At 43.0% G+C, this 26,262-nt stretch overlaps 1 protein-coding gene across 6 annotated transcripts in view; it reads right to left on the bottom strand.

The window, feature by feature from the left end:
- The window catches only part of LOC137788648 (RNA-binding Raly-like protein), an 85,523-nt gene that overhangs the window by 41,504 nt on the left and 17,757 nt on the right, over positions 1–26,262 (bottom strand). For 4 of the 6 annotated variants that reach the window (XM_068581612.1, XM_068581606.1, XM_068581608.1 and 1 more), the window contains exon 2: positions 1,959–2,232. In XM_068581612.1, the coding sequence (XP_068437713.1) occupies positions 1,959–2,214 (256 nt within the window). In that variant the 5' untranslated portion in view covers positions 2,215–2,232. Of the gene's footprint in view, positions 1–1,958; positions 2,233–2,413; positions 2,516–3,143; positions 3,343–26,262 lie in introns of those variants that run through there. The other 2 variants (XM_068581610.1, XM_068581611.1) reach the window with 2 other exon arrangements.

Raw genomic sequence — 26,262 nt, 5'->3', positions numbered from 1 at the left:
GGAATTTTGTTTTTTTTCGTGGGTAATGTCCTTGAACCAGTTACCTCAGTTGTGTTTATTATCTTGCATAAAAAAAAAAAGTTTTCTTCTTCAACTTGCAAGCCTCACCCCCAGAATCCACCCTGAGGATACGGTTTAATGGAGAGGCAGAGTGTATGAGCGGTTAGGCGGCTCATCTTCAAGCCAGTGGACTCAAAGGCGCCGTCTTCATACCCAAACCACAGCTGATGCAACCCTCCAGCCTCGCTGAGATCGGACTCACAAAGTCTCCACCGGGGGAAGGAACGTCGTTATCGACGCTACTGAATCCGCTACACATGTACATGTGTTTTTCCCCCTGATTGACAAGGTAAAACTCGATTAAAGCAGCTGTGTAGGCCGTGTTCTTTGTCAGTTCATTAGGACCATTTCAAAGTGTGCGACAGCAATCGCACAATAAGAAATAAGCCGCGAATCATTACTGTACAAGACGCCTCGTGCCCGTATCCCCGACGTTCCCACCAGTATCTCGGGGCGCTCAAAGGGACTTTTGAACAGTCCTTTTTTCGACCTGTTATCATTCGTAACATGCGGAAGAAATAAACCAAACTACAGGGGTCAAAACAGCCAATTAATCTTCCATCTGCAGTCTTTACGCCTCGATTTTGAGATGTTTATATATATAGTTATGGATGGACCGATAAATGGTATTAATGGGAGACATCATTTCGTTCAGTCTTCGAGACGAAAACCAAGACCGTTAATGCATGAAGACAAGTAAGTAGAAGGTTGGATTGTCAGGTGTGTGTTTCGCAACCACATTCCAGATCATTGACGTTCCCATAATGAATGGACTTCGACTGACGTGCATACACAGCGCTTTGTGGACACGAGGACTTTCTCATCACCGATGTCCCCGGTTGAAACACCCAACATGTGCCACGCCTCCACACAAGGGTCCCCTTGTGGGTCCTGAATCTAAATTCCCTCCCCGGGGGGAAGTTATTATCACCCCTCTGCTGGGTGAGCTTTGTGCATCACGGAGGGGAGTTACAAAGTCAGAGCCTAAATGCCAACTACCCACTCTGTTTATATTCCACAGTCACATGATAATTCTCTCCAGTTCCACTCTTTACTTCCATCATGCACTGCTCCCTTTGATCGTTTCCTGCTGATATTTTTAACTGTTCTATACGCATTGACAGGCGGGGATGCACTCGTTGCACTCTGAACCTCAGGTTCTCGAGTTGAAGCACCAAACACATATCAAATACTTAAATCAAAAGGTCTGTTTGCCTGCCTGCAGTCTTATCCCCCCCCCAAAAAAATCCTGTTTTAAAGCAGTAGTGTCTAGGAATTAGCTCTGCTGCATCTTTGCAATTCATCCCCAGGCGTCACAAAGATGGTTTAACAAGATAACGCTCAAGACAATGCTGCTCACAGACAAACTAATGTGAATAAAAGACATTTCACTGCCAACATCTACAAAAGCAAACCCATTATAAAGTGCATGCGCGATAGAAAAATCAATGCTTGCACAGCGTATTGTTGCCACTTAAGAACTGCTGCTCTCAGACGCGTGTCTCAAGAACTTTGACATACTTTTTTTTGCATGCGGCTTGCTTAAATGTTAAAAATCAAACTGTGCTTACATTCACCAGTGGATCATTTAACGGATTCAGCAGGGATTTTTTTTTCTCCAAAACAGCGTGACAACAAACACAGACACTCCAGCGTTTAGAGGCCCTGGGAGATTCTAGACTAAAAGTCTGAGAGACGCCTTCGGCATTTCGTGTTCCCAAGAGAGGCAATCCATTCCTCTAGCAAAGAGCCGGCTCTAACGAAACATTCTGTAATTCAAGGGGAAAGTTTGTCTGGTGACGTACAAACTGCATCTCGCCGGCCTTTCACGAGTCCCTCGTTGCGTCTGCAACGCAAGCTAACGGAGAACGTCGGAGCGAAAAAGAGAAAGGACTTACCGAGAGGCTGTCCGGCGATGATACGGACATTCTCTCCGGACACGGCTGCTCGGGCGTTCCTCTCGTTCAAGTACTGTACGAAGGCGTAACCTTTGTGCACGGAGCAACCCACGATCTTGCCGTACTTGGCGAAGATGACCTCGATGTCGGTCTTCTTGACGATGGTCGTGTTGAGGTTGCCGATGAAGACTCTGGAGTTCAGGGAGCGCGGGTCATTCTTGTTGGTCACGTTGCTGGTCTGGAGTTTACCAGTCATTCTCTTCCAGTTGCCCTCCTGGGACACAGACAGAGTGGGAGAGAGGGGGGGAGGGAGGGGAGGACATAGCTTTAGAGGTTTGGGGCAGGCTAACTCCAGCTAATAGCGCTAAACACTAGAAAACCCCAAAGTCTGTTCTCATTAAATAAGACATCAGGAAATAAATTGTTATATACTTCAAAATATATGAATGACCTACCAAACTGGAACCCTAAATTGTGTAATTGTATCATTGTCATGCCTCCAGTCTCCCACCAGGCCTACCAACCGCCTGCTAGCTTACTAGCCAGCTTACTAGCTAACGAGCAAACTCCTGCTGGTTGGAGAAACCACAGAGAAACAGTGGATTTTTCATGATTGACAATAATCAACTTAATTTAACTGCTGCCATTAACATCTGCTCTTCACTTTGAACTCAGCTCAAGCAGCAAAACACAACACACATTCCTACACACTTCTCTTTGTTTACATTAACTTCACAAGGCTTCACAAGCTAGCAAGGCTACTTGGCAGCGTTTTGATTTCAAACACGTTTTTACAGAGAAACCACACGACTCTGAAAAGCAGAGAAGTGTCTCTCGGTTTGCAGAAAGCAGGAAGCTCGCTAGCTATCCGGCAGTAGCCGAGACTGCTGAGAGGCTGAGGGCATTTGATTGGCTGAAAAGTAGAAAAATTGATTTAAACTGACATTATATAATTGTAATGTAATCATTTTAATCTATTCAGGTAATTATTTACTTCACAATGTCTTATTTATGTATCTCATGGTGAACACTTTGGGGCCTCATAAAACACAGAATCAATACATCAATTTGTTTGAATCTAATTCAATTTATTTTAAACAGACACTGTTTTGTTAAAGGCTTTTGTCGATGAAGGTTTACTTTATTGCATTATTATGCAAGGTCATTGGCCAGTCAACTGCTTACCTAAGCGACATTGTTCTCATGGTTGAAATGCTACCGCTGGATGGCTGAGTGGGAGAATTAGAAGGAGCAACAATATATGAATGTTGTTTGCTTTGTGAGAAACCAAATACAGTAGCTGTCAGTGGGAAAGCGTTGCTATCTCAATACCCATATTGTTGCATCCCTAATGCTTTGTGTGCCGTCTCACTGATCACCGAATGCGGAGGCTGTAATTCATGTTACAGTTTTATTCAGACTTTTTTTTGTGCTGTCAAGTTATCGGCGCACATTACATTTGGCTTTTGTAGTCCTTCCCTTGCAATTATTTCTAAGTGACCCTTTTTTTTTCACCTGGATGTCTTTATGAAAGATGATCGGCTGCAGAAACAGCGACAATATAACCCCCAAGGAAAGGATGCACTGTCGAACAATTCATGTTTTGTATTTAATACCAGCATAAAGAAGATGGATACGTGAATAGATCCTTCATATTTCCTATTGCTATTCTTTTTGTTCATGCAGACATAGGAATCAGTTTATAGAAAGTCAGGGTTATATAACAGTGTAAATTCTAAAATGGATTAGACTTTGTGCATTGAATATTGTGCAATATTGTGACGAAAACACTGAATATTCAATATTTGCCTCCTCTGAGTCTCTGTCCCTGACACACCGTGATAACAACTATTCAGCTCTGAGAGGAAGACGCTGAATAATGGATCCAATCCTCAGTAAATGGGATTAGTTACCAAGGTAACACTGATGTTGTTGGAATATTACATGGAGACACACACACTGCACACATTGTGTTACAAACTGTCTTTTCTTTTACCTTCATACAACTTAATTTTCCGTTGCGAGAGGCTGCAGAACCTCAGAGCTGAGCCTCTCCACCTGACACTTGTGTGTCCTCTTTATCTTCGCGATTACACAATGTCGTTGTGTTGTGACGTCTCTACGCCGTGATGGGTTTATTCAGCTAATTATAGCGGGGCATGAGATTATGTCGAGAATCATGGCGATTCGCAAACTGGAGTGGTGGTTGTAAGGTCGCCGCCCTCTCGGTACCGACGGTAGATGATGAGGAAAATGACCAGTCATCCAGGAAATGGCGAGAGCAGTCATGTGATTCGCAGAGAGACAGATTTTCCTGTCAGGCGTCCATTACACCTGAGACTGAAATCATGCTAGACATCCGGCTGCTCATTCATGGATAGACACACATTATTTCACTTGGCAGCACATGTTTTTAGCATTATATCACATACAGTACATCGCTTCTACCCTTGACTATATCCCACATCCACCCTCGAGTGTGTGTTACGACTTTTACAGTGCTGCGTTGGCATGTGTTGTTTCTGCACGTGTGTGTGTGCGTGTGTGTGAATAAAACTGCCGCTCCCCATCTCTCAAGTGGCCTTGACATTTATCAGCGGCGCACACTGGAAATTAATCTGACGCCGGCACACTCACATATGTGTGCTAACTCAAATGAGCGCCGCCGCGGCTAGCTAACGGTAGATTGAGCCCGGAGCCTGACAACCCATCCCATATTGATGTCCGTGGACAGGTCAGGGAACGTGACAAATCAGTGGAAAAGCGTCAGATTGCCTCTCCTCGGATAAATCAGGAGTGGGCTGCGGTCACGGAGCCCTTTTACCACTCCACGCCGTTATATTTCATGTTGTCTTCTGTTGTTTTCTTTAGAGCAGGACACTAATTTATTCCATCAGTGGTTTTCCCGCTGACCTTGCCATTTAGTTTATTTACAACCTCCATTAAGCTTCTCATCCTATGAGGTGATAGCGTCGTGAGGAGAAACATGGGGAAACTACACAGGAAGTGAGAGGCATCGGGAGTATAATTGGCAAAATAATTGTTCCAAAGACTTGAAGTTTTTTATCAAAAAAAAAGCACAAAGAGCTTCAACCCAGAAATGCAGTCTACAAACGGCTTTTAGAGGGAAAATGATGACCTGGTGTTCAAAGCACCGCTCTTTAAAAATGATTACAGCTTCTACGGCGCTGCCTTTTTTTTTGTCAGTAAAGAGCAGGAGACAGTTAAGTCTTCATTTTCTCTTTCATGCCAATGTGGTCCTGTCAGAATAGGTGTCACATTTTTCAAAAGGTGGATGTCTCCTTTTGGAATGAAGCACTTTGCTCTTGTTGCATTACAGAAAATCCTGGCATGCCTTGGCTTTAATACAATGTAATGTAAAAAAAAATAAAGCACAGCATTCTCACGGCATTGTTAAAGAAATATGGATAAGGTCAACGAGAAAAAACACCAAGGTCAGGGCTTTGACAACACTGCAGTGTTGGGGGATGGCTTGAGTGGAAAAAAATACAGGATTTAGTAGAGAAGAAGCCATATTACGGAGTTGTATTTTGCTCTTTAACGCAGTGCGTCTTGGTAGACATGCTCGTAAAAGCTTGTTGTTCGGCTCCGGCCACCTGCTTGATTTATAGACTTTTTTTCTTCTTTCTTTCATGAAGGAAGGGAACTCATTGAATTGATTCCTTTTGTAATTTCCTACCACTCCACCACTGTACATTTCTCCTCGCCATGCCTCAGCCACTTCCACTGTGATTGTTGCCAAGGCAGCTCGATGGACTGAGGAGAGGCTGGAGAAGCTGCTCAGTGAGACAGAACAGAGAAAGGTATATAGCCTGATACACCTTTTTTTCCAATGCTGCTGCTGCTGCTGCCATGTACTGCAGGAGTGGAATAATTGCTTCATGGGCTCCTTCCATTTATATCTTGTCTTAAAATGTGTCTCTCTGCTGGTGAAAGCAATGGCAACAAGCGAGAAAATGAATTCCCTCACTTTGTAAATCAATGCTGCTATTTGTATTGCAGGCTGAAGAGCGTTTCTGTGGCGCGAAACCAGCCATATATTCACTTTTGTGAAAGAGGGCCAAGCTATTCTGCCCCAAAAGACAAACTGCAGCCGCAGCATTTCGTCTGATTTAAAGGGGGGGGGAAGAAATTTGATTCAATATGACCCGGAAAGTGGACAATTAAATGCCATTTCGACGATTCTACCCGCGGCTTGAAAAAACGAATTTCATCTTCAAGATAGAGAGAGATGAAACCTAATTTTCCATCCACATTTTCAATCAGCTGCCCTTTGGTTTCATGAGTCAAGGTATAAAGTGTTGGGCTGGAATTCAACTCAGTAAGTAGACAGCTACAGCAAAGAGGGTCTATAAAAGGAAGCCAGACTACTCTGATTCTGCCTGCCAAGGGTGCTCGAGGCGCTGTAAACGCATATGTGACTTACAGTGATTGGGACATTCACACAGCATCACTATTTACAACTACAATCGTGGTGAAGGATTCTATTTTTTAGAGAAATAGAAGATAAAACAGGACCATCTCTTGGGTTAAGTGTTTTTATTTCTCCAAACCTGTAATAATTAGAGGTGACATCCCTGGTTGTGTGCTTTTGTTTACAACCATCAGTCTTAGAAGTCCTGAATAATCCTCTTGCATGCTTCTTTTAGAAGAATGTACAGTACAACACAGTGGGAGGGTTTTTTGTTTTTTTTTATCATTTCTTGCATTGATTGCCTGTATGCTTTTGCTTTTTTTTTGTACTGCTGCCTTTTATCCGTTTATGCAATTTACTCTTTTGCATAATAAAGTTATATTTGTAATGTGAATGGAGGAACTTGAAGTGACTCATTTCCAGCTGCAGCAGGCACTTTGTTCAGCATAAAAGCTCAAAGGAACACACTGTGTGCTCCTTGCCCAGCACCAAGTGGCAGACTGACAAAGTTAAGTGACATATTGGAGCATTTGACAGCAAAAGAAACGACAGAGAAAGGAACTAGCATCTCTCGTGAGGTGGTGGAGACCAAAGCGGAGCTAAAAGGAGAGGCAGCATTGGACAGGATGGTCAGAAACAGTAAATACTAAATACTACGGAAAAGTGAAGTACCGTGCCGCGGTAACTTTGTACCATGTCACGGTACAAAGTTACCGTGTCACGGTACTTCCCTTGAGATATGGGACAAAGTTACCGCGACACATAACTTTGTACCATGTCACGGTAGAAGTTACCGTGTCACGGGACAAAGTTACTGCGACACGTAACTTTGTACCATATCACGGTACAAAGTTACCGTGTCACGGTACTTCTCTTGAGATATGGTACAAAGTTACTGTGACACGGTAACTTTGTACCGTGACACGGTAACTTGTACCGCGATATGGTACAAAGTTCCCGTGTCACGGTACTTCCCTTGAGATATGGTACAAAGCTACCGTGGCACGGTAGCTTTGTACTCCCGTGATAATCCGTCTAAGCTGTTTTTTTAGCATGTCAGATAACACGGCAATACAAGTCATATAATAATATTTAAGGCTCACAGCTTCTGTGTATCAGCCTCTGTATGTATCATGGACTTATCTTTAATTAGCAACCTGTAATATTTTCATATACTGGTGGGAGCATTTTACAAAAAGGGTAAACACATCGATGCCTTCATGTCCTGAAGAATCTCGAGCTTAATTTTTTTTTAAAAAGGTCCAACAGATTCAGTGGTTTTTATATTTTTGAGAATACTCTTCGTGAGTTGTTTAATGTACGGTCCGGGGAGAAAGCCTATATACCGTATGTACCTTATACATTTTATCACAGCCTTTCCCAGCCTCCTTTTCTTACACCTGCAGCAAACCTCATTTCACTACAAACAATGTCTATACGCTTTGCAGCCCCAATCTTTTATTTCTTGTTCCTTCCAAACTCTGTTTTAGAAAAATAAATTAACTATCAGAAAGCCCGGAGCAAAGATACAATTAGCTTCGAAGCAAATGAAGCCAGTTGGCCCTCATTCACCTGCAGTGGGGAAACGGGGAAAACGAGGTGGGAGGAAACTCGTGCGTGCCGGGGCGCGGCGGCAGACACGGGATGATATACGAGTGGAATTTATTTTTGTCCTGGGGGGGAGTCGGCTGTTTGTGATGGACAGGGGAACACTTCGAGTGCAATGACAAGATTTCATTTCTTCCAACGGCAGCATACAGCTGCACAGAGTTGAAACTAATCCGGTCAAACACGGCGAGCTGTTGAGCGCGGAATAGATCAATCTCTGTTAATCCAATTTGATGGGTTAGTATGGCAGCGGGCTGTTTCATGACACATTGTTTTTAAAGTCCCCCCCCTTCCGCTATACACAACATAGCTCCGCGGGATATTTAAAGGCTTTCTCTATCCTCATCTTCACACCACGAGCAATCAGACAAATAGCAGCTGTTTTGTTCCCAAACACAATCAAGGCGTTTATGAGCACACACCCGTCTTACAGCAACACTAAAGCAGCGGTGGAGGACCGTCGCAATCCTTCAGTTTAGGACGAGACACCACACATGAAAAATAGTCAAGGTCAGGTGGCAGCGGGTCCAACTATTCTACTGTTGGCCACTCGAGCGATGCCTCATGTTTAATGCACTTATCAGATGCTCCGAATGCAACTGATTATCTCCGAGATGCGCTGGAGTCGAAATGAAGGATCACAAAATAGAAATGGGGAAAGTACCGGCGCACAGTGAAGCCCACTCTCCCGGGAATATACTGAAAATAAACCTTCAAACTTTCCGGCGGTGCACATTCACTCTCAAACTCAATTTTCCTCAACTTTCATGCCTATTGCGTTCACTTTAATGCTCCATTTTAAAAACTAATATTTAGCTTTATAGCCGTTTAATTTGTTCCTGAAGAGCTGCAGGCTGATATATATGATCACGTTCATCTCAAGTATCATTATTAGATACGCATCGATACCAGCAGCTTCATTATAAGAGTAACTGTGACTGCAGTAACTGTAAAACACTTGGAAACTTTGCATTGAAATATCCTAGACGAATGTAACATGCAATCACAATTAGTTTTCACTGACAGGTTAATATCACTAACTACACTAAGATAAACTTCTCCGTGGGTTTATTACAGCGGGAGGCCTCTTCCTCCACACACAAGTGGTCATGTGATCTCTTGTTAATGTGAAAATGTTCATTACAGCTACTTTAAACAATTAAAGAATATTGAAATGATAGCAAACACAACAGAGCTGTCATCTTGCACACGGTGAAAACAACACACAAGCATTTCATTAAATGTTAACTGCATTAAAATCCAAACGAATGAAACATGCAAACCGGCATAACCGACTCCAACGAGTTAAAATGTGCTCAAATGTAGTCGAGGTCTAATATATTTGGCCGTTGACCGTTCTGCTCTCCTCATTAAATCTGGATGTGTCATCATTAGCGGTCCAAGTTGCAGCTGCAGCTGGGACAAATTTTTAATGGGGGCAAATTAGCATTTATTAACATCTACTCTGCAAGAGAAGTAAAACAAAGCTCCAACTCTTCATTACGAGAGCATCAATCCACACTTTTAAAAGTGTGCTGGAAACCACAAACTGCAGCCCTGGCTCGAGTATCTCACTCTGTCACGTCGCCAAACAGCGTGTTTAGTCAGAGGAGGCGACATTGCATTTAATCTTGTTCTCGAGCACACACAATTAACAGTTTGCTGAAGGATATCTCTTATTTATGGGGCGCCCCTGTGAGCCGCACTGTGCTCAATAGTCTGCATTGTAAGAGGATGACAGGCATTTTTTTGGGGGGGGCTTCAAAGGCTTGGCAACAGCTCAGTGGAATTTAAATGACCTTAAAATTCACAGCTTTTCGTTTACGGAGTTATTATGCGAGGAGTGAGGGGAATATTATCTGTACGCCGTCATCGAAATAGGCACATTTTTTTTCAAAGTCGGTGCACTTTGCACTCATTTTTTGGACGGATGAATGCTGTGTGTGTTCTGCTTCTGAGTCCGAGAGGTTATAGGGACGAGATATATTTGGCATTGCTTCTCCTCTGGTGGTGTTGCACAGAGCGGCTGGCCGGCACATTTGTCGCCTCGCCAACGACCTGCGCGTCAGCGGAGGCTTCGCCCGGCAGCAGCAGCAGCCGCCGCCGCCGCCGCCCTTTGCCCGCAAGCCCGCCGTTTGAAACAGTTCCACGAGAAGACGAGAAGTCAACCCCTCTCCCTCCTTCGGGGTTGTGTGCGCGTAGTATTTCCGCTGGCGGTGAAACGCAGCTGTCCACGACCACGCGCTCACACATCAAGCAACTCCATCAATCAAGCGACCGGAAATCCATTCATTTTGGATCGAGGGAAGCAGCCAGGGAGTCAGCCTACACATGCGGAGTTGGCCAAGTTTGGTTTTTTTTGGCTGTGTGCTGTCTTTTACGTTGGCTACCGGGCTTCACTGAGCAGTTTTTTTTTGTTTTTTTTCCTGTTTTGCCGTTTCCAACGTCAGTTTCATTTCATAATAACGTTGCCTGCCAAGTGCAAAGTCGGATGCAGAGTTTATTCTATGGTCATTCATCACCAGGAATAAACAATCTTAGCAGTATTGCTATTCAGGGCCGGGGGGGGTACGTCATTTCACACAATTAGAGTTTCGTAATCCACGCGTTGGTCAAACAGGGAGACTTTAAAATATGAACATTTAACATCCGCAGTTTTCTTTTCCTCTGAACTCCCAAAGACGAAGATGGTTATCTCGGAAAAACAGCGTTGACGCCGGAGCGTGAAATGACCTACGTATCCGGTGACATGGGTTTGAAACCCCCCTCAGATGGACTTTGATGATACAAATCTCCATCATGTTGTGTTGATGCCTGTGACTGCTCCTTCCTCTTTATTGCCAGACTAAAATGTTCAAAAGGTATAGCAGAAACTTTGTGTAATGCATTGACGAGAAAGAAGAAGAAGAAGAAGAAAAAAAACTTCAAAGAATCCCCCCGAACACTTCAAAAGCTTCTTCATGGTTCGGTGACTAATCTTCAAAGTCATGCCAAGGATCGAGCCGATAGTGCCGCCGTGTACAGCAGGTACAAACATCCTCGTCGGCGCCACTGAGCTGTGAGGTGTAGAGAAAAGGGAGAGGAGATAAAAAAAAAAGCTAATTGAGACAAAGTCTGTCCCTCACCTGCGTGAAATACAAAAGCCCCTGGCTGAAGACATTTGGTAATTACAACGGCCGGAGAAGCAATCAGTCACATGAGTGCGGCGTTACAGGTTGCAGCCGCATTAAAGTAAATTGGTGAATCAATGGCGATCTGGGAGGTTCACTCCAGTCAGTTTTGTGTAGATCTATCTTTGCTCTTTCCTGCATGTCGTCTGCGTCACAATAATCAAGAAATAATCTGTTATTTCTTGAGAGGACAAACCTAATAACTTGTCTTCCTGCAACCGTTCAGTCAAAAGGATGTATCCTCAGACCGCGAGGCGATGAAATGACTCACCACTCGACTACTTTAGCTGCTATTAGGCCTTTTAACGGCTGCGCGCTTTGTCCCAGCTTGAGTGGTACAGCAAATACGATCTTCTCTGTGTTTATAGTGAGGGAGAAATCAATGGTGAGTTACTGGTTCATGCAAATACTCGAAAGGTGTCCTCTTTTAAATTTCAGTTGTGGTCAATTTGTTGTCAAACCTCTCACATATAGATTTTACTGTAAGTTTGATTGGATTTTTGATTGATTTTGATAAACCCAATGTGTAGAATCTGAGGAAATCCAGCGGTGAGGTTGTGCTCGAAAACATGAATGGCTTTAGAGCCAGTGTTTGGTTTGTCCTTTCAGGGCTACCGTAGAAACATAGCGTACTCTGCAAAGAGGCCCTGCTCCCTATGAAGACTCATTTGAATACACAAAACCTACTTATCAACATAGACCCCCCCTTTAATGTGACGAACTGGTCCTTTAATTCACGTACAAAAAGGTGTTTTGGAGCGGCGGACAAAGTGCTCCATGAAAGAGCACCTAACATAATATTGTTCAATAGAAAATGCACAATACAAAAGAAACGGTGAATGTGACAAATCCTCTTTAACGACTACATAACAATCGGTGTTGTGTTGTACATTGTGGGAATTGTGCGCATGATGCAATTTTTACCTTCCAGCGTCTGCATGTAGGTTTCTGAATCCCATTCATTAGCAACAGACTCCACTAGTCACAATGTAAACTCTGTATAGAGAGGCTATTACTCATTGCAAAAATGATGATTCAGATTTATATATATATATATATAGGTACATATATATATATATAGTACCAAAGGAAAGAAAGGTGTTGGCTATAAATTATACATGTCATCATACAACAGTGTGCATGTCTCAGAAAGTCATTACTCATCATTCTTGCACACTTTCGGCTTCAAAGGAAGCAACTTTGTTCAGTTAAAATGTCGTAGTTGGATTTAAAATGACGACTGAAATGTCGCTACTTAAGTATTTAAGTTATGTGATGTATGAATCAACGTTTCCTTCTGGCTGTGTATGACGCGAGCAGCGCCTCCCCCGTGGGTCTTCTCACCTTCCACCTCGACGCTCTTCATACTTCCTGGTTCATGACTAAATGTTTCGCAGCTTACTGTCCAGAAATTTCTGGTGAAATGTTTCTGCATCAGAGAAATGTGCCCTCAGAAACTGAGACATGCAGCTTTCATTCCTCAGCCTTCGTCTATCCCGCCTCCTCGACACAGGCAGACAGAGATAATGAGTTTGAGCCTCTCTGCATTGCTATTAATAATAAGTCCAGAAGGTCAATCACAGTGCATCGTGTGTATGGCTGTGAAACTATTTAGTAGGCTTCCTGCAACCGAAAGAATAACGAATGCGCTCGTTTCACCCTCTCTTTATTTGTATAGATCTGAGGAACACACAGGTGTGTCCAAAATCGATGACTTTCTTGCAAGCGCGGAGGAATTTAAGACAAAAGCAGGGCTCGCCCGGTGTTCAATTCAATTGATTTCCGCCCATTTTAAAATGTGCATATCAAAGCAGCCTCGCGTCCTGAAGGGCACCATTTCCTAAAAATCAAACGAGACTTAGCGGGGCCCCCAGCCTTTAAGGCCCTGAATCTCAATAACCCCAGACGAGCCCCGGTGGAGCCGCAACACTTGTTACTGGAGAATATGACACGTCTCACAGTCTCAGGGAGAATTTTAAAATCCAAAGTATTGGTTTTGCTGCGCAGAAGAACACAGGAAGACGTGAATATTAGGGGTGTGGGAAAAATCGATATAACATAGTATCGCGATATTTTGCGTGGCGATATTGTATCGATACACGGACGCCGAGTATCGATCTTTTATGATATCAATTATAAAGTTTTTGCTCCTCGAATAATGAAATCAACTGCATTTTGATTAATGTGAGATGAGCAGACTGCAAACTTTATCTTCTTAGATACATATCTAGCTGACAGAGTTTTCCTTTGGGGACAATTTGTGGTGGAAAAAAAAGGGAATATATCGCAATACTCAATATATGGCAATACTCAATATATCGCAGTATCGCGATAGTATCAAATTGGGACACAAGTACCGGGATAAAATTGAATCGTGGGACCTCTGGTGATTCCCACCGCTCATAAATATTGTGTCTTTTACAGAGAGAAGTAGGATGTTCGTCATGCAGCTTTATTTGATTGCTTGGCTGCACACACGGTCTCCGTTACAAAAATGGCTCCCGCCCTCCCCGTTTGTCTGTAGACACTTCATCACGCCCCCGCATTTCATTTCCCGTTATTTGCTCAGCGGTTGTAGTTTAACAGCAAAGCGCAATTAAAGCAATCTACGTATTTGCTGACAGCCGCAGCGTTTGAAGAGTTTACTCGTCTAAATAATTCTGAAACAAGAAGGACTGCGGGAGGCAGTAAGACGCGCTTTTCTTTCCGCGGCTCTTGCAAACGTGCAGACGCGACTGCAGCAGGTAGTAACGCTGCTCGTGTCGACCTTTTCTGAACTCCACAAACCACAGCTCGCTTTCTCCCGGCGGTAATTGCGAGATACAGATGCAGATTTTTTTTTTAAGCGTTTGTTAGTTGGAGCCCAAGCGAAACCTCGAGGGGCCCCTGGGCAGTGAAGCCGTCACCGTGCTTCATGAGGTCAGGCAGTATATACATATATATATATATATATATATATATATATATATATATATATATATATATATATATATATATATAGTCCTTCTTCTTCTGCTTGGTCGGGTTCATTTCATCAAGTCTGCTGACGGGCAGAGTGAGCTGCAGACTTCTGTTAAACGGAGTGTTAATGTTTGTCAGAAAGAAGATGACATATTGGATGTATGAACACAAACATGGACGCAATGGTTGACAAGGATACGTGCACACACACACACACATGCACATACGCGTGCACACACGTACACAACATACACACACACACAGGTGTCCTAACATAAAGCATAAGCTGACGCAGAGGCGCTTACACAGAACACACACAGACACGCACACACACGCACACAGGTGTCCAAACACAAAACATAAGCCGACGCATAGGCACTCACACACACACACACACAGACAGACACGCACAGACACACACTCACAGGCACACGCACTTACACACACGCACACACACACGCACCCACACTCACACACACGCACACACTCAGGTGTCCAAACACAAAACATAAGCCAACACACAGACACAAACACACACACCAGCATGCATGCACACACACACTCACACACACACACACACACACAAGTGCACGCACAGACACACACACACACACACAGGTGTCCAAACACACACACACAAGTCGCCGCGTAGCCGCTTGTAGAACCCTGCAGACAACAAGAAGCGTCGCGGCCTCACACGGTGACCGATGTCGATCCTTGAAGCCGACGTTTTGACAGTTTGACAGCGCTCGCCGTCTTTTGTGGAGCGGGAGCGTCTCACGCAGTCGGTCTGCTGCCCTCCAAACCCCCCCTACACACACACACACACACACACACACACACACCCTCCACCTGGAGCAACAACATGCACGCTCCATGTGGACGCATGCACAACGAGACACACACAAAACACAATGTATAAATAGACATTACAGGACGAAGGGGGGGGGGGGGGAGGGTTCAGAAAGCATCATCATCATCATCATCATCATCATCATCATATGTAGTTGAAGGGTTCCTTTTAAAATAAGACATTAATCATTTTGGGGAGGCCATGACACCTGCTCTTTCTGAATGATTTCTGTCACGAAAATAAGGCTCAGAGGTGACTAACGGAGCTGTTAAACATCATCTGAGAGTTTATTTTTACCTGAGCAAAGACGCGTGTGTGTGTGTGTTTGTTTTAAAGGGAATAACAAAATAAAAGAAAAAAGATTTCACGCTTAAAAAAAGACTAAAAACCATTTATATCCTGTAAGACATGCGAGCCTTGAAGCCAGCACCCACGGGGGACGCTCCAGCTCACAGGAGGGTGTCGAGTGGGGACAGGTGAGGAGCTGCACAGACAACACCTGCTTCCAGTCTTCACGCTATGCTAAGCTAAGCTAACTCCAAGATGTTGCCCTGTGGGCGACGCGGGCAACTTTAAAATGATAAAAACCAGCGGGCTCGTTTTCTTTTTAAAACTATTTCTAAGCCCCTCCCCTCTGAACAAAGATGACCTCAAATGACTCCCTTTTTCCCGCGAATATTAAAACAAATCTGGTGGAAAAAACAGTGGAATCTTATCCGCCAGGATTAAGGGCTCCATATCTGCCAAATGCTAAAATAACTTCGAGGTGAAGAAGTGAACTGATAAACCTTTGATCCCCCGCTGCCTCCTCATCACACCATCCATCTCCTCACTTGTTTGTTGCTGTGAGCGACACCTCATACTATTATTATACAATATCTATCAGATTGCATTATTAATGCCGATAGAGCGCCGGATGAATCGTCATGTGCATAATAAATCGGCGCGGTGGTGGAGGAGGAGGAGGAGGAGGAGGAGGAGGGTGCAGAGAGGTCACGCAATGATCAAAGCAGTGTGAGGGAAAAGATGACAGACGGGGCGTTTTTAAATTTTTTTACCCTCGCCACAGCAACCCCAGGGAGTTATAAATACATAGATAAACAGCTTTTTCATGGAAGAGTGAATCCTGTTAATTTGTTGTGCTGGTGAAGTAATAGTGAGTATTACACAATAATAAGCTTCCCTTGTGGATTCTCTGGTTTTTTTCCTCTTCTTCTCCTCAGCGTTCAACAATCCCGTCATCACCGCAAAATGAATCGCCTAAAAAAATGTCCGCTCACCACGTGCCGACATCGTCGCAAACTTCTAATAAACCGTGAACGCCGCCATGTGACCGCTGCACACTGATTCCCTGCGTTGCCTCGCAGAGTTGAAGAGGATTAAGCCCGGGTTCCCTTCATAGCTATAACCCAATAATGTGTATGACAGAGCTGCAGGCGGCTTAGTGTTTACCGCCTCACATCTCTGAGGAGCTCGGACGCACCGCCTGATGCGTTTTCCCTCCATCACCTCTGCTTCTTCTCACTCTTAATCGCTCCGGATACCTTCACTGCACCGCGCCCCTCCTCCAGCCTCTGCATCGGCGTAGCTAGACCAACAGCTGCCATTTTCATTCGTCTCATATATATATAGAGAGAGAGAGATATATATCTGTCTACTTAGAGATATATATAGAGCAGGTAATCAATATACAGTGTTTTTGCTAACACACACACATTGTGGTCCCCAGGGTAGTGTGTGTTTATACTGCGGCAGCTTTACAAGTGTGTTGTTGTTCTCCTGTGAGGAGCGTGTATCGTCAAAATGTCAACTTTTACTTGAGCTGCAGGACAAAAAAAAAAGAATCATCACCATCCTTCCAGCTTTGAGATTATATTCAAACGTATTCACCTCACGTTGTAATTGCATTTCCTCAGCTCGTAAATGAAGACGTGATCTTTTAATATAAACTTTATATGGAAACTCTTTGGCCCTCTCTGTGTTGTCCATGTCTATAAACACATGTAATCCATTGTAATCTGCGTATTCCACTGTTTAATTATAGTCACACGCACTCATATTGGATTTAAAATCCTATTTTACAACATCACAAAACATTATGAAGCATTTTATAAGGACATTTGATATCATAATACTTGCTAATTGCTAGTCACTCATCATACTGCATTATTATTATAATACCTCATGAAATTCCTTTCCGTTCCTAATTGTATGGGAATTGCTAATTATGGCGTGATGACGTTTTCGGTCATTTGCAATCCTCAGAGGTCTCAAGCGTCACGGTTGTAAAACATGTTATAAACGGTGTATTTAAGCTCTATATCTGTACAATAATCTGTGTATTTCATGCAGCACTGGTAGAGAAATCAGAACAATGTTTAATTCAACAACAAATTGCCACCTCAGCATTTTAGCAAGTATGTTTTTCATATTTGTAGTATTCTAAAAATGATGATATGGGATATTTGTTCAGTCCATATGTTCCACAGACGCAGTGTTATATGCCATCAAACCCGCGCTCACACCCGTATGAGCGACACAAGGAAACACACAGAAGCAGTAAATAATGTTCGACAACTGCAGCTCTCTGGCGTCAGTGAAGTGTAGTTGTCTGTCGTCCAGGTTCGTCATCAGACGTCCTTGACTACATGACACACTTTTTCAAGTCTATCACTCACGACGGCGGCTCAAAGGCAGAAGCGGAGAGATTTTCTCTTCTCCTGTGACGGAAATGCGACGCGCATGAAGTGCTGAGAAAAAGAGAGGAGAGGAGCCTGGACGACACTCTGCGAACGCCGATGTTAAACCAGACGCACAACAGTATGCAGAGTAGAGTATGCAGAGTAGAGTATGCAGAGTAGAGTATGCAGAGTAGAGTATGCAGAGTAGAGTATGCAGAGTAGAGTATGCAGAGTAGAGTATGCAGAGTAGAGTATGCAGAGTAGAGTATGCAGAGTAGAGTATGCAGAGTAGAGTATGCAGAGTAGAGTATGCAGAGTAGAGTATGCAGAGTAGAGTATGCAGAGTAGAGTATGCAGAGTAGAGTATGCAGAGTAGAGTATGCAGAGTAGAGTATACAGAGTAGAGTATGCAGAGTAGAGTATGCAGAGTAGAGTATGCAGAGTAGAGTATGCATAGTAAAGTATGCAGAGTAGAGTATGCAGAGTAGAGTATACAGAGTAGAGTATGCAGAGTAGAGTATGCAGAGTAGAGTATGCAGAGTAGAGTATGCATAGTAAAGTATGCATAGTAGAGTATGCATAGTAGAGTATGCAGAGTAAAGTATGCATAGTAGAGTATGCAGAGTAGAGTATGCAGAGTAAAGTATGCATAGTAGAGTATGCATGGTAGAGTATACATAGTAGAGTATGCATGGTAGAGTATACATAGTAGAGTATGCAGAGTAGAGTATGCATAGTAGAGTATGCATAGTAGAGTATACAGAGTAGAGTATACATAGTAGAGTATACAGAGTAGAGTATACATAGTAGAGTATACAGAGTAGAGTATACATAGTAGAGTTTGCATAGTAGAGTATGCAGAGTAGAGTATGCATAGTAGAGTATACAGAGTAGAGTATACATAGTAGAGTATGCATAGTAGAGTATGCATAGTAGAGTATGCACAGTAGAGTATGCAGAGTAGAGTATACATAGTAGAGTATGCATAGTAGAGTATACAGAGTAGAGTATACATAGTAGAGTATACAGAGTAGAGTATACATAGTAGAGTTTGCATAGTAGAGTATACATAGTAGAGTATACATAGTAGAGTATACATAGTAGAGTATACATAGTAGAGTTTGCATAGTAGAGTATGCATAGTAGAGTATACAGAGTAGAGTATACATAGTAGAGTATGCATAGTAGAGTATGCACAGTAGAGTATACATAGTAGAGTATGCATAGTAGAGTATGCATAGTAGAGTATACATAGTAGAGTTTGCATAGTAGAGTATGCATAGTAGAGTATGCATAGTAGAGTATACATAGTAGAGTTTGCATAGTAGAGTATACATAGTAGAGTATACATAGTAGAGTATGCATAGTAGAGTATACAGAGTAGAGTATACATAGTAGAGTATGCATAGTAGAGTATGCAGAGTAGAGTATACATAGTAGAGTATGCATAGTAGAGTTTGCATAGTAGAGTATGCAGAGTAGAGTATGCATAGTAGAGTATACAGAGTAGAGTATACATAGTAGAGTATGCATAGTAGAGTATACAGAGTAGAGTATACATAGTAGAGTATGCATAGTAGAGTATGCAGAGTAGAGTATGCACAGTAGAGTATACATAGTAGAGTTTGCATAGTAGAGTATGCAGAGTAGAGTATGCATAGTAGAGTATACTTTAAGGAGGGAGAGAGGTAACAGAAAATGGAGGTGATATGATGGGATCCTGAGGAAATGCAGTAAAAACATAAACACACATACTGAGATCGACCAAAACCAGTAAGAGAAGACACAAAGACAAGTGAATATTGTAATTTTTGGCATGAACATCTGCAACACTCTGAGCTAATACAAGTTCTATTAATTCAAATACCTTTTGGGTTATGAAACAAAAGAATCCAACGGCGTTAAGTGTTTTATTTTTACTGAGAATCCTGCTGAATCCATAATGGTGCAGCTTGGTTATGAACAATTTAATGACAAATGCAAGCAGCACCAGCTCCATTATTCAGTATGCAGAAGACATGTAATGACTTTCTCCTCCTTCTAATGACTCACCCGGGAGCTTATTGATGAAAGTGCATTTGTGTGTAATAGACGGGAGATGAAAGAGAATATGATGGAAACTGAAATTGAATGTCACTTTTGGAACAACGTGAATAACATAACAGAAAAGTGTTTTTTTTTTTTTTTTAAATGAATAGTTTAGTTTGCTCACTTTGGTTTGGACACGTCATTTCTCTCTCGCGCTGAAGAATCCTTGACTCGCTGCCCACACACACGTTGGGGAAACGTCAAACCGCAATTTACCGGCGCCGATACTTTGATGACGGCTTTCCGTTTGCCGCGGTCACAATTAAGAGCTCGAAAAATTCACAACGACAATCGTTCTGAACCCAAATCACGTCAATGGGAGGAAGATAAAGCAGTCGAATGTCCAGAAATGGGTTCCCCTTAAATCATCTCGTTCCACACTGTCTGACAGTATCATATATATTCTTTATCTGCTCGCTCCAGCTCTCCGTTGGCGCCGTGCGATATTTACCCTGAGTGAAGACTTTAAACCCGAGATCCCGTTTTTACGGTCGCGGAGCTCCATCAAACGGTTTAGTGCGTCTTATTTTAAACTTCGCACTCTTTGGAAAACTTTGGGATCTCCACTGGAGGTTAAAATGAAGTCCTGTGTGTTTGAACAACGGTTGGCTTCACGGCGAAAGGTTTGTAATGATGCACGCCACGAGCAGACGGAGGGGCGAGGCCATGGAGAGATGCGACGCCAAGACGTGTCCATGAGAGAGAAAAGTGTCTCAACTGAACAGAAACACAACACTGACCTCTAAAAACGACAACCCCGTCGAACTTCCCAGAACACGGTTGCGGTTTTAAAACACGTGGTAAACGTTGTAAGTTTGCAACACGCTGTTGTGTTCACACTCAGATTATTGTGTTAGCATGCTAACATGTGTTAAACATTGTAAATTGTATCAGGTCATGTTTGTATGTGATGAAAGATGCTAATATGCTCGCAATAAAAAGGCTAACATGCTAGTGTTAAGCACGCTGTAGCGTTCACACTCAGATTATTGTGTTAGCATGCTAACATGTGTTGAACGTTGTAAATTGTATAAGATTGCATAAGGTCATTTTTGTAAGTGATGCAAGATGCTAATATGCTAACAATAAAAAGGCTAACATGCTAGTGTTAAGCACACTGTAGTGTCCACACTCAGATTATTGTGTTAGCATGCTAACATGTGTTAAACATTGTAAATTGTATCAGGTCATGTTTGTATGTGATGAAAGATGCTAATATGCTCGCAATAAAAAGGCTAACATGCTAGTGTTAAGCACGCTGTAGCGTTCACACTCAGATTATTGTGTTAGCATGCTAACATGTGTTGAACGTTGTAAATTGTATAAGATTGCATAAGGTCATTTTTGTAAGTGATGCAAGATGCTAATAGGCTCACAATAAAAAGGCTAACATGCTAGTGTTAAGCACGCTGTAGTGTCCACACTCAGATTATTGTGTTAGCATGCTAACATGTGTTAAACATTGTAAATTGTATCAGGTCATGTTTGTATGTGATGGAAGATGCTAATATGCTCACAATCAAACGGCTAACATGCTAGTGTTAAGCACGCTGTAGCGTTCACACTCAGATTATTGTGTTAGCATGCTAACATGAGAGCTGATGGATGCAATGGACGAGGACAACTGGCTGATGGGATTTAGTTGAACGTGTGACACATACATGTCCAACTGACTGAGTGACACTGCCATCAGTTAGCTACTAGAGCGGCTAAAAATACACACAAAAAAAATCGTCTTTTGGTCTGTGGTCATGAAATAGTCAAACATGCACATTTCTTCATAACTACATCGTCAGGCTCACACATCCATGGGTTTAAAGTAACACATTTACAGTGTTTAATTCCCAATAGCTGCAATGAAGTACATAGAAAAAGATAGGGCTCTTCATTTGGAGAAACCAGCCTGTCAAACGTTAACCATCACAGCGGTGGAGGCTCATAGTTGTGTTGTCTCGGTCATCCAGGTCGTAAGACGTCAGCACCGACTGAAGCAACACGCTGCATTCGTGGAGTAGAACACATGTTTTGCTTGTAAATGGCTTCATCTGACGTCAGCAGGGAAATCCGGTGTATTAACAAGCCGTGATTGCTGCCGGACGAGGCCGCGCCTGCTCACATGCGTCCTCCTTCAGCGTGCGAGGTCACGTTTTCCGGTACGTGTCCCAATTCCTTGAACCGGGAGAGCGGTCGAGTTGGAAAAATGCCACAGTATTGATTTTATGGCAGTTGTTAGAGTTGTAAGTCGCAGACTATTGTTGCAGCACCCAATTAGCCTTCAGCCTGACGTGCGGTACAGTATACGGCTACTTTCACACTTATTTTCGCCTAAATGTTTTCATTTCAAGCCTTGAAAGTGTGTTTGTTGTCGTTTAATGGGGCCACTGAATCTGGTGAGTTTCACTCAGTGAAGCTATTGTATAAATATGCATGATGGAGAGCGTTGCTTTGCTATCCTCGGTGTGATTTAGCTTCTTTTTTGTGTCATCCAGATATATTTTAGGTCTGTTTTTTTCATGTCGACTTTGTTTATGACCCAGGCGCTGAACTGCTTTCAACTCTTTGTGCGCGTCTGTTCTTGGTTTTCAGCGTTTTGCTGTTGGTGCTGTCTCACAGTGGAAGGTTTGGTTTGCACACAGTTTGCTCTCAAACAGACTCTGAGGTATCTTTTACTTTGTGTACATATCACAGCTGCCCTTACACAGTACGTGCTGCTACCTGCAGTATGCATTTAAATTGAGACATGCTACTTTGTCATGACGTTGCACCTTTAACTTTGACCCTCTTGCTTAGAGGATTGAGGGTCAGAAGAGCTCGAAAAAAACATGCTGGCTTGCATACTGTGACATTTTAAACGGATAAAGTGTGACTTTCTAGTATTTTTGGCAAACTGCAATTGACATACTATGTATTGGGGCATACTAATATGGTAGTATGGGCACTCGAACACAGCTGTGTGTGTATGTGTGTGTGTGTGTCTGAGCTTTCTAAACACCTCAAAGTCAAGATTCTTCGTCTTCTCGCCGAACCAGCATGCATTCATGTTAAAGTGTTGCAAAAACCTCCTTTACGTAGACGTGATAGTCGAGTCTGACATGAGGAAACTCCATAAACCTCACACCCTGTGTATGTTGAAACCAGGAATACACACATTTAACAAACGTATCATAGAAGCACAACGAGCAAATTCACCGACTAAATGCAGTTTAATGTACCAACACTGATGATGAGGATGATGATGAATATGTAGCTCAGGTGCAGCCAGTACATGTTGAACTTGCACTGCGTGAAAACGAGTGTACAGACGTAGTGTTGGTTTGTGTATTCACAGTCACGCTCCGTGACGCAGCAGCAGTTCTCGGACTGTCTCGCCGCCGCCGTCACGGCTCATTATGGGACTCAGGCATCCATCACTCGTGTGTGACTTGAAGCTGAGTTTGAGAGGTCTGCAGTTTCTGATAATACTAGAAAAACAATCTCTGATCCGCTAATTAAAAAACTACATTACTCCTCTTACAAGGACGTGAAATTCATAGAAAAAGAAATGGTCATTGCATACATTTGAACTATGTTTAATTTCCAGGCGTTCGCCAGCGAGAAACAAGGTTCCTGAAACATTTCAGCTATTTCAAAAAGTGGCGTTAATGGTTTTTAATTGAAAATGGATGAGCACCTCCCTGAGGATGTTTTGTAACGACGCCACTATTGTGCTGTACAGTGTGTGATAAATACAAATAAAAGTGGGAATCTTAATATTCAGCTCAATTTACAAGCGAGTGTCCAAAGGGGGGGTATGTTCATCAAAACCCAACTGTGTCTCCAGATGCTACTTTTTTTTTTTTTATCTCTCTGCCGGTAATCAATATGAGTGCTGAAGCCTGCTGGTTTGTGCCGCTGGGTCATGTTTACTATGCAGTGTCTATAGGAGAGACAACCCTGCAGTCGCCGGTGTGAAGAACTCTCTTTGAACAAAACAGAGCAAACACAAAGTGTGATGCTTCTGCAGGTCCATGTTTTGGACCTGCGACACACGTCATGATACTATAGGAAGTAGGAAAACAGTTATGTCGACAACACAGAAAGTAAAATGTCCCGGCAATCATTTTGTATGTTTTTTCTGTGGATGCAATATGGATTAAAGTGTTGTCATTTCCTACAACTTGATTATAAAACACATTTGTCTCCGAAACATCGCGCCCGAGGCTCGTTCGAAAAACTGTTGTTTTTTTTGGTTAAGACACAAACAGTTTTAATGTTTTATTTGACAATGTCAATGCAAAAAACGTCAGACTTACTTGAATGAATTTGAATTAAAAGGCTGTTTGAGATGTGAACATTAAGGGACGGGCCTTCATGTGTTACTTCAGAGTTGTGTCTGAAAGTTAGTTGTCTTTTGAATGCTCTGACATTTTGGAGAACAAAAAAAAAACACTTATGTAACTCTCTAATCGTCACCAATCTAAACTCTGTGCGTTAACAATGGAGTCCATTGTCTTAATTAGCATAGCATTAAAACTGGAAGCCGGGGGAAACAGATCAGAAATGTCTTCCAGCACCACCGATGGTATATGTAACCAAAATGTTAAAGCAACATGTTGTAGTTTTCTGTCACTTCTTAGGCCCCGATTACACGGGGGGACAACGCATATATATTCATGTGTTTTGGCCTTTCATTTACACGAAAACGTAGGTTTTATCACGGAAAACGATTTGAAAATGGAGGGGCAGAAGTATTTGTTTCTGTAAATACCCGGCTATGTGCAAATGTTGTCACAGTGAGGTTGCGAGCCACTGGTTAGCACCCCAACGCAGACACAGCAGACTGGAAGAGAACAGATTAAAACACATCGTTTATAGAAACGAGAGCCAGGCAAAGGATCTGAAGTGAGAAGCGCAGAAAGACCCGAGAAGAAGTCATCGCAAAAGAGCCACAGCAACACTCAGTCTCCCAAATATTACTTCCCTTGTAGTAAAAACCTTGTGTTTCTAAATCTGTGATCGGAGCGCATGAATTATTTATGAAGCCGGGCAAACAACATGATGTGTAATTATCATCAAACACAAGAGTACACAATGGCTGCAATCAAGCCACTTCTGTCTTTCTGTCAGTCAACCCGGGGAAAAGGTTAAGTTTCACTCCTACTCCGCTAATTTCTGCTGACCTTTTCCCGGCTCATGTTCCCAAACCCCGGCGACGCTTCTCCGCATTTCTTTCGACGCTTATTTAAAAAAAAATCACTCTTAAATCGCAGTCGGCGCCGGGGCCGTCTAAAAATAAATACTCTTGTGATGCTGCGCGTGCAGCGCGCCGCCAATCCTGCACAGAAACACGGAGCCCTTAACACATCCCTCCTGAAAAGTGCCGCCTGCGCGAGACGATGACACATCCTGACACTTTACTATGACACTGGCAAAGATCCAACGCGGGAGAAGAGACTTGAAAGCACAACAAGGCCACGGAGAAGCATCTTGAGAGTTTACACGGAGTATTTCTGTTGCTTTTCAATGCGCTGATTTCCCCCACATGAGGCGGCGTGATTCAGCGCCGCTCGCAAAAAAAAAAAATATTTTGCATTTCCGCCTCGCTTCAAAAGACAAGTTTGTCCGGGAGATGGGGAACTGCTTTGTTCACAAATGTGTGCGTGCAGAGCTGACCAGAAGCGCAGCATGTGCGTCTCTGCATGCACAATGACACTGCGTGCGTGTCTCTTCTCGGAGAAAGATACACAACAAGAGTGAAGTGTGTTTTGTGTAGCGCGCACACACACACATGGTTGGCAGGTGGGTATGGATTGTGAGGTGGAGTGGGCAACTTTTTCCATTTACTGGCGCGATAGGGAGGACGTAATTCCCTCTTACGTCTCTATGTCCCCAAAACGTCCTAACCTGAAATGAGGGGGGTATTTTAAAGGCTATTGGCAAGAACGCCCTGTTTATTAAATCCTTTCTAATGCTTTTATTTGAGGAAAGTGTCATCTCACTGCTCCGGCTTTGCTTTGAGCAATGAATTTAAGACTTTATGCGCGGTAATCCTCTCTCAATGCCACATCTGTATAATAATGTTTATATACTGACAGTCAGGGGTTCTGGTTAGTCGCAAGCTGCTGCAGTTGAGTCGAGATCTGGTACTCTGTCCTGTGTTGTGTAGCAGCAGCTATTGACCCACACTTTGTCCTAATAGCTGTGTTTCATGGCGCGACTAAGATAAAAACCAAGGACAATGCCGTGGCACTTATGAATAAATTTGTCTGTCAACGTCTCGGATGTCCATTTTCCTGAAGGTGGCGGTGTTGAAGTTTCACGTTAGGCTCCATTATTTAATTTATTTTGCGGTGTTAGTGGCTGCTACAGGACAAGAACACACAACAATCAAATAATACTATGAACTGAACACACAATAGCTCCTTACCTTTATTTATTTTAAGGTTTAACCCTTTACAGGGCCCTCATTATGATACTTTTTGAGGGAAATGACCATATATGGTTACTTGCACGATAAAGGGGTTTTAGT

This window comes from Clinocottus analis, unplaced genomic scaffold, assembly GCF_023055335.1.
Source record: "Clinocottus analis isolate CAN_PGR_092001 unplaced genomic scaffold, fCliAna1.0.p SCAF_18, whole genome shotgun sequence".
NCBI classification, from domain to species: Eukaryota; Metazoa; Chordata; class Actinopteri; order Perciformes; family Cottidae; genus Clinocottus; species Clinocottus analis.
Note: the sequence above shows the minus strand (reverse complement) of the source record. Positions and strands in the feature narration are given on the sequence as shown.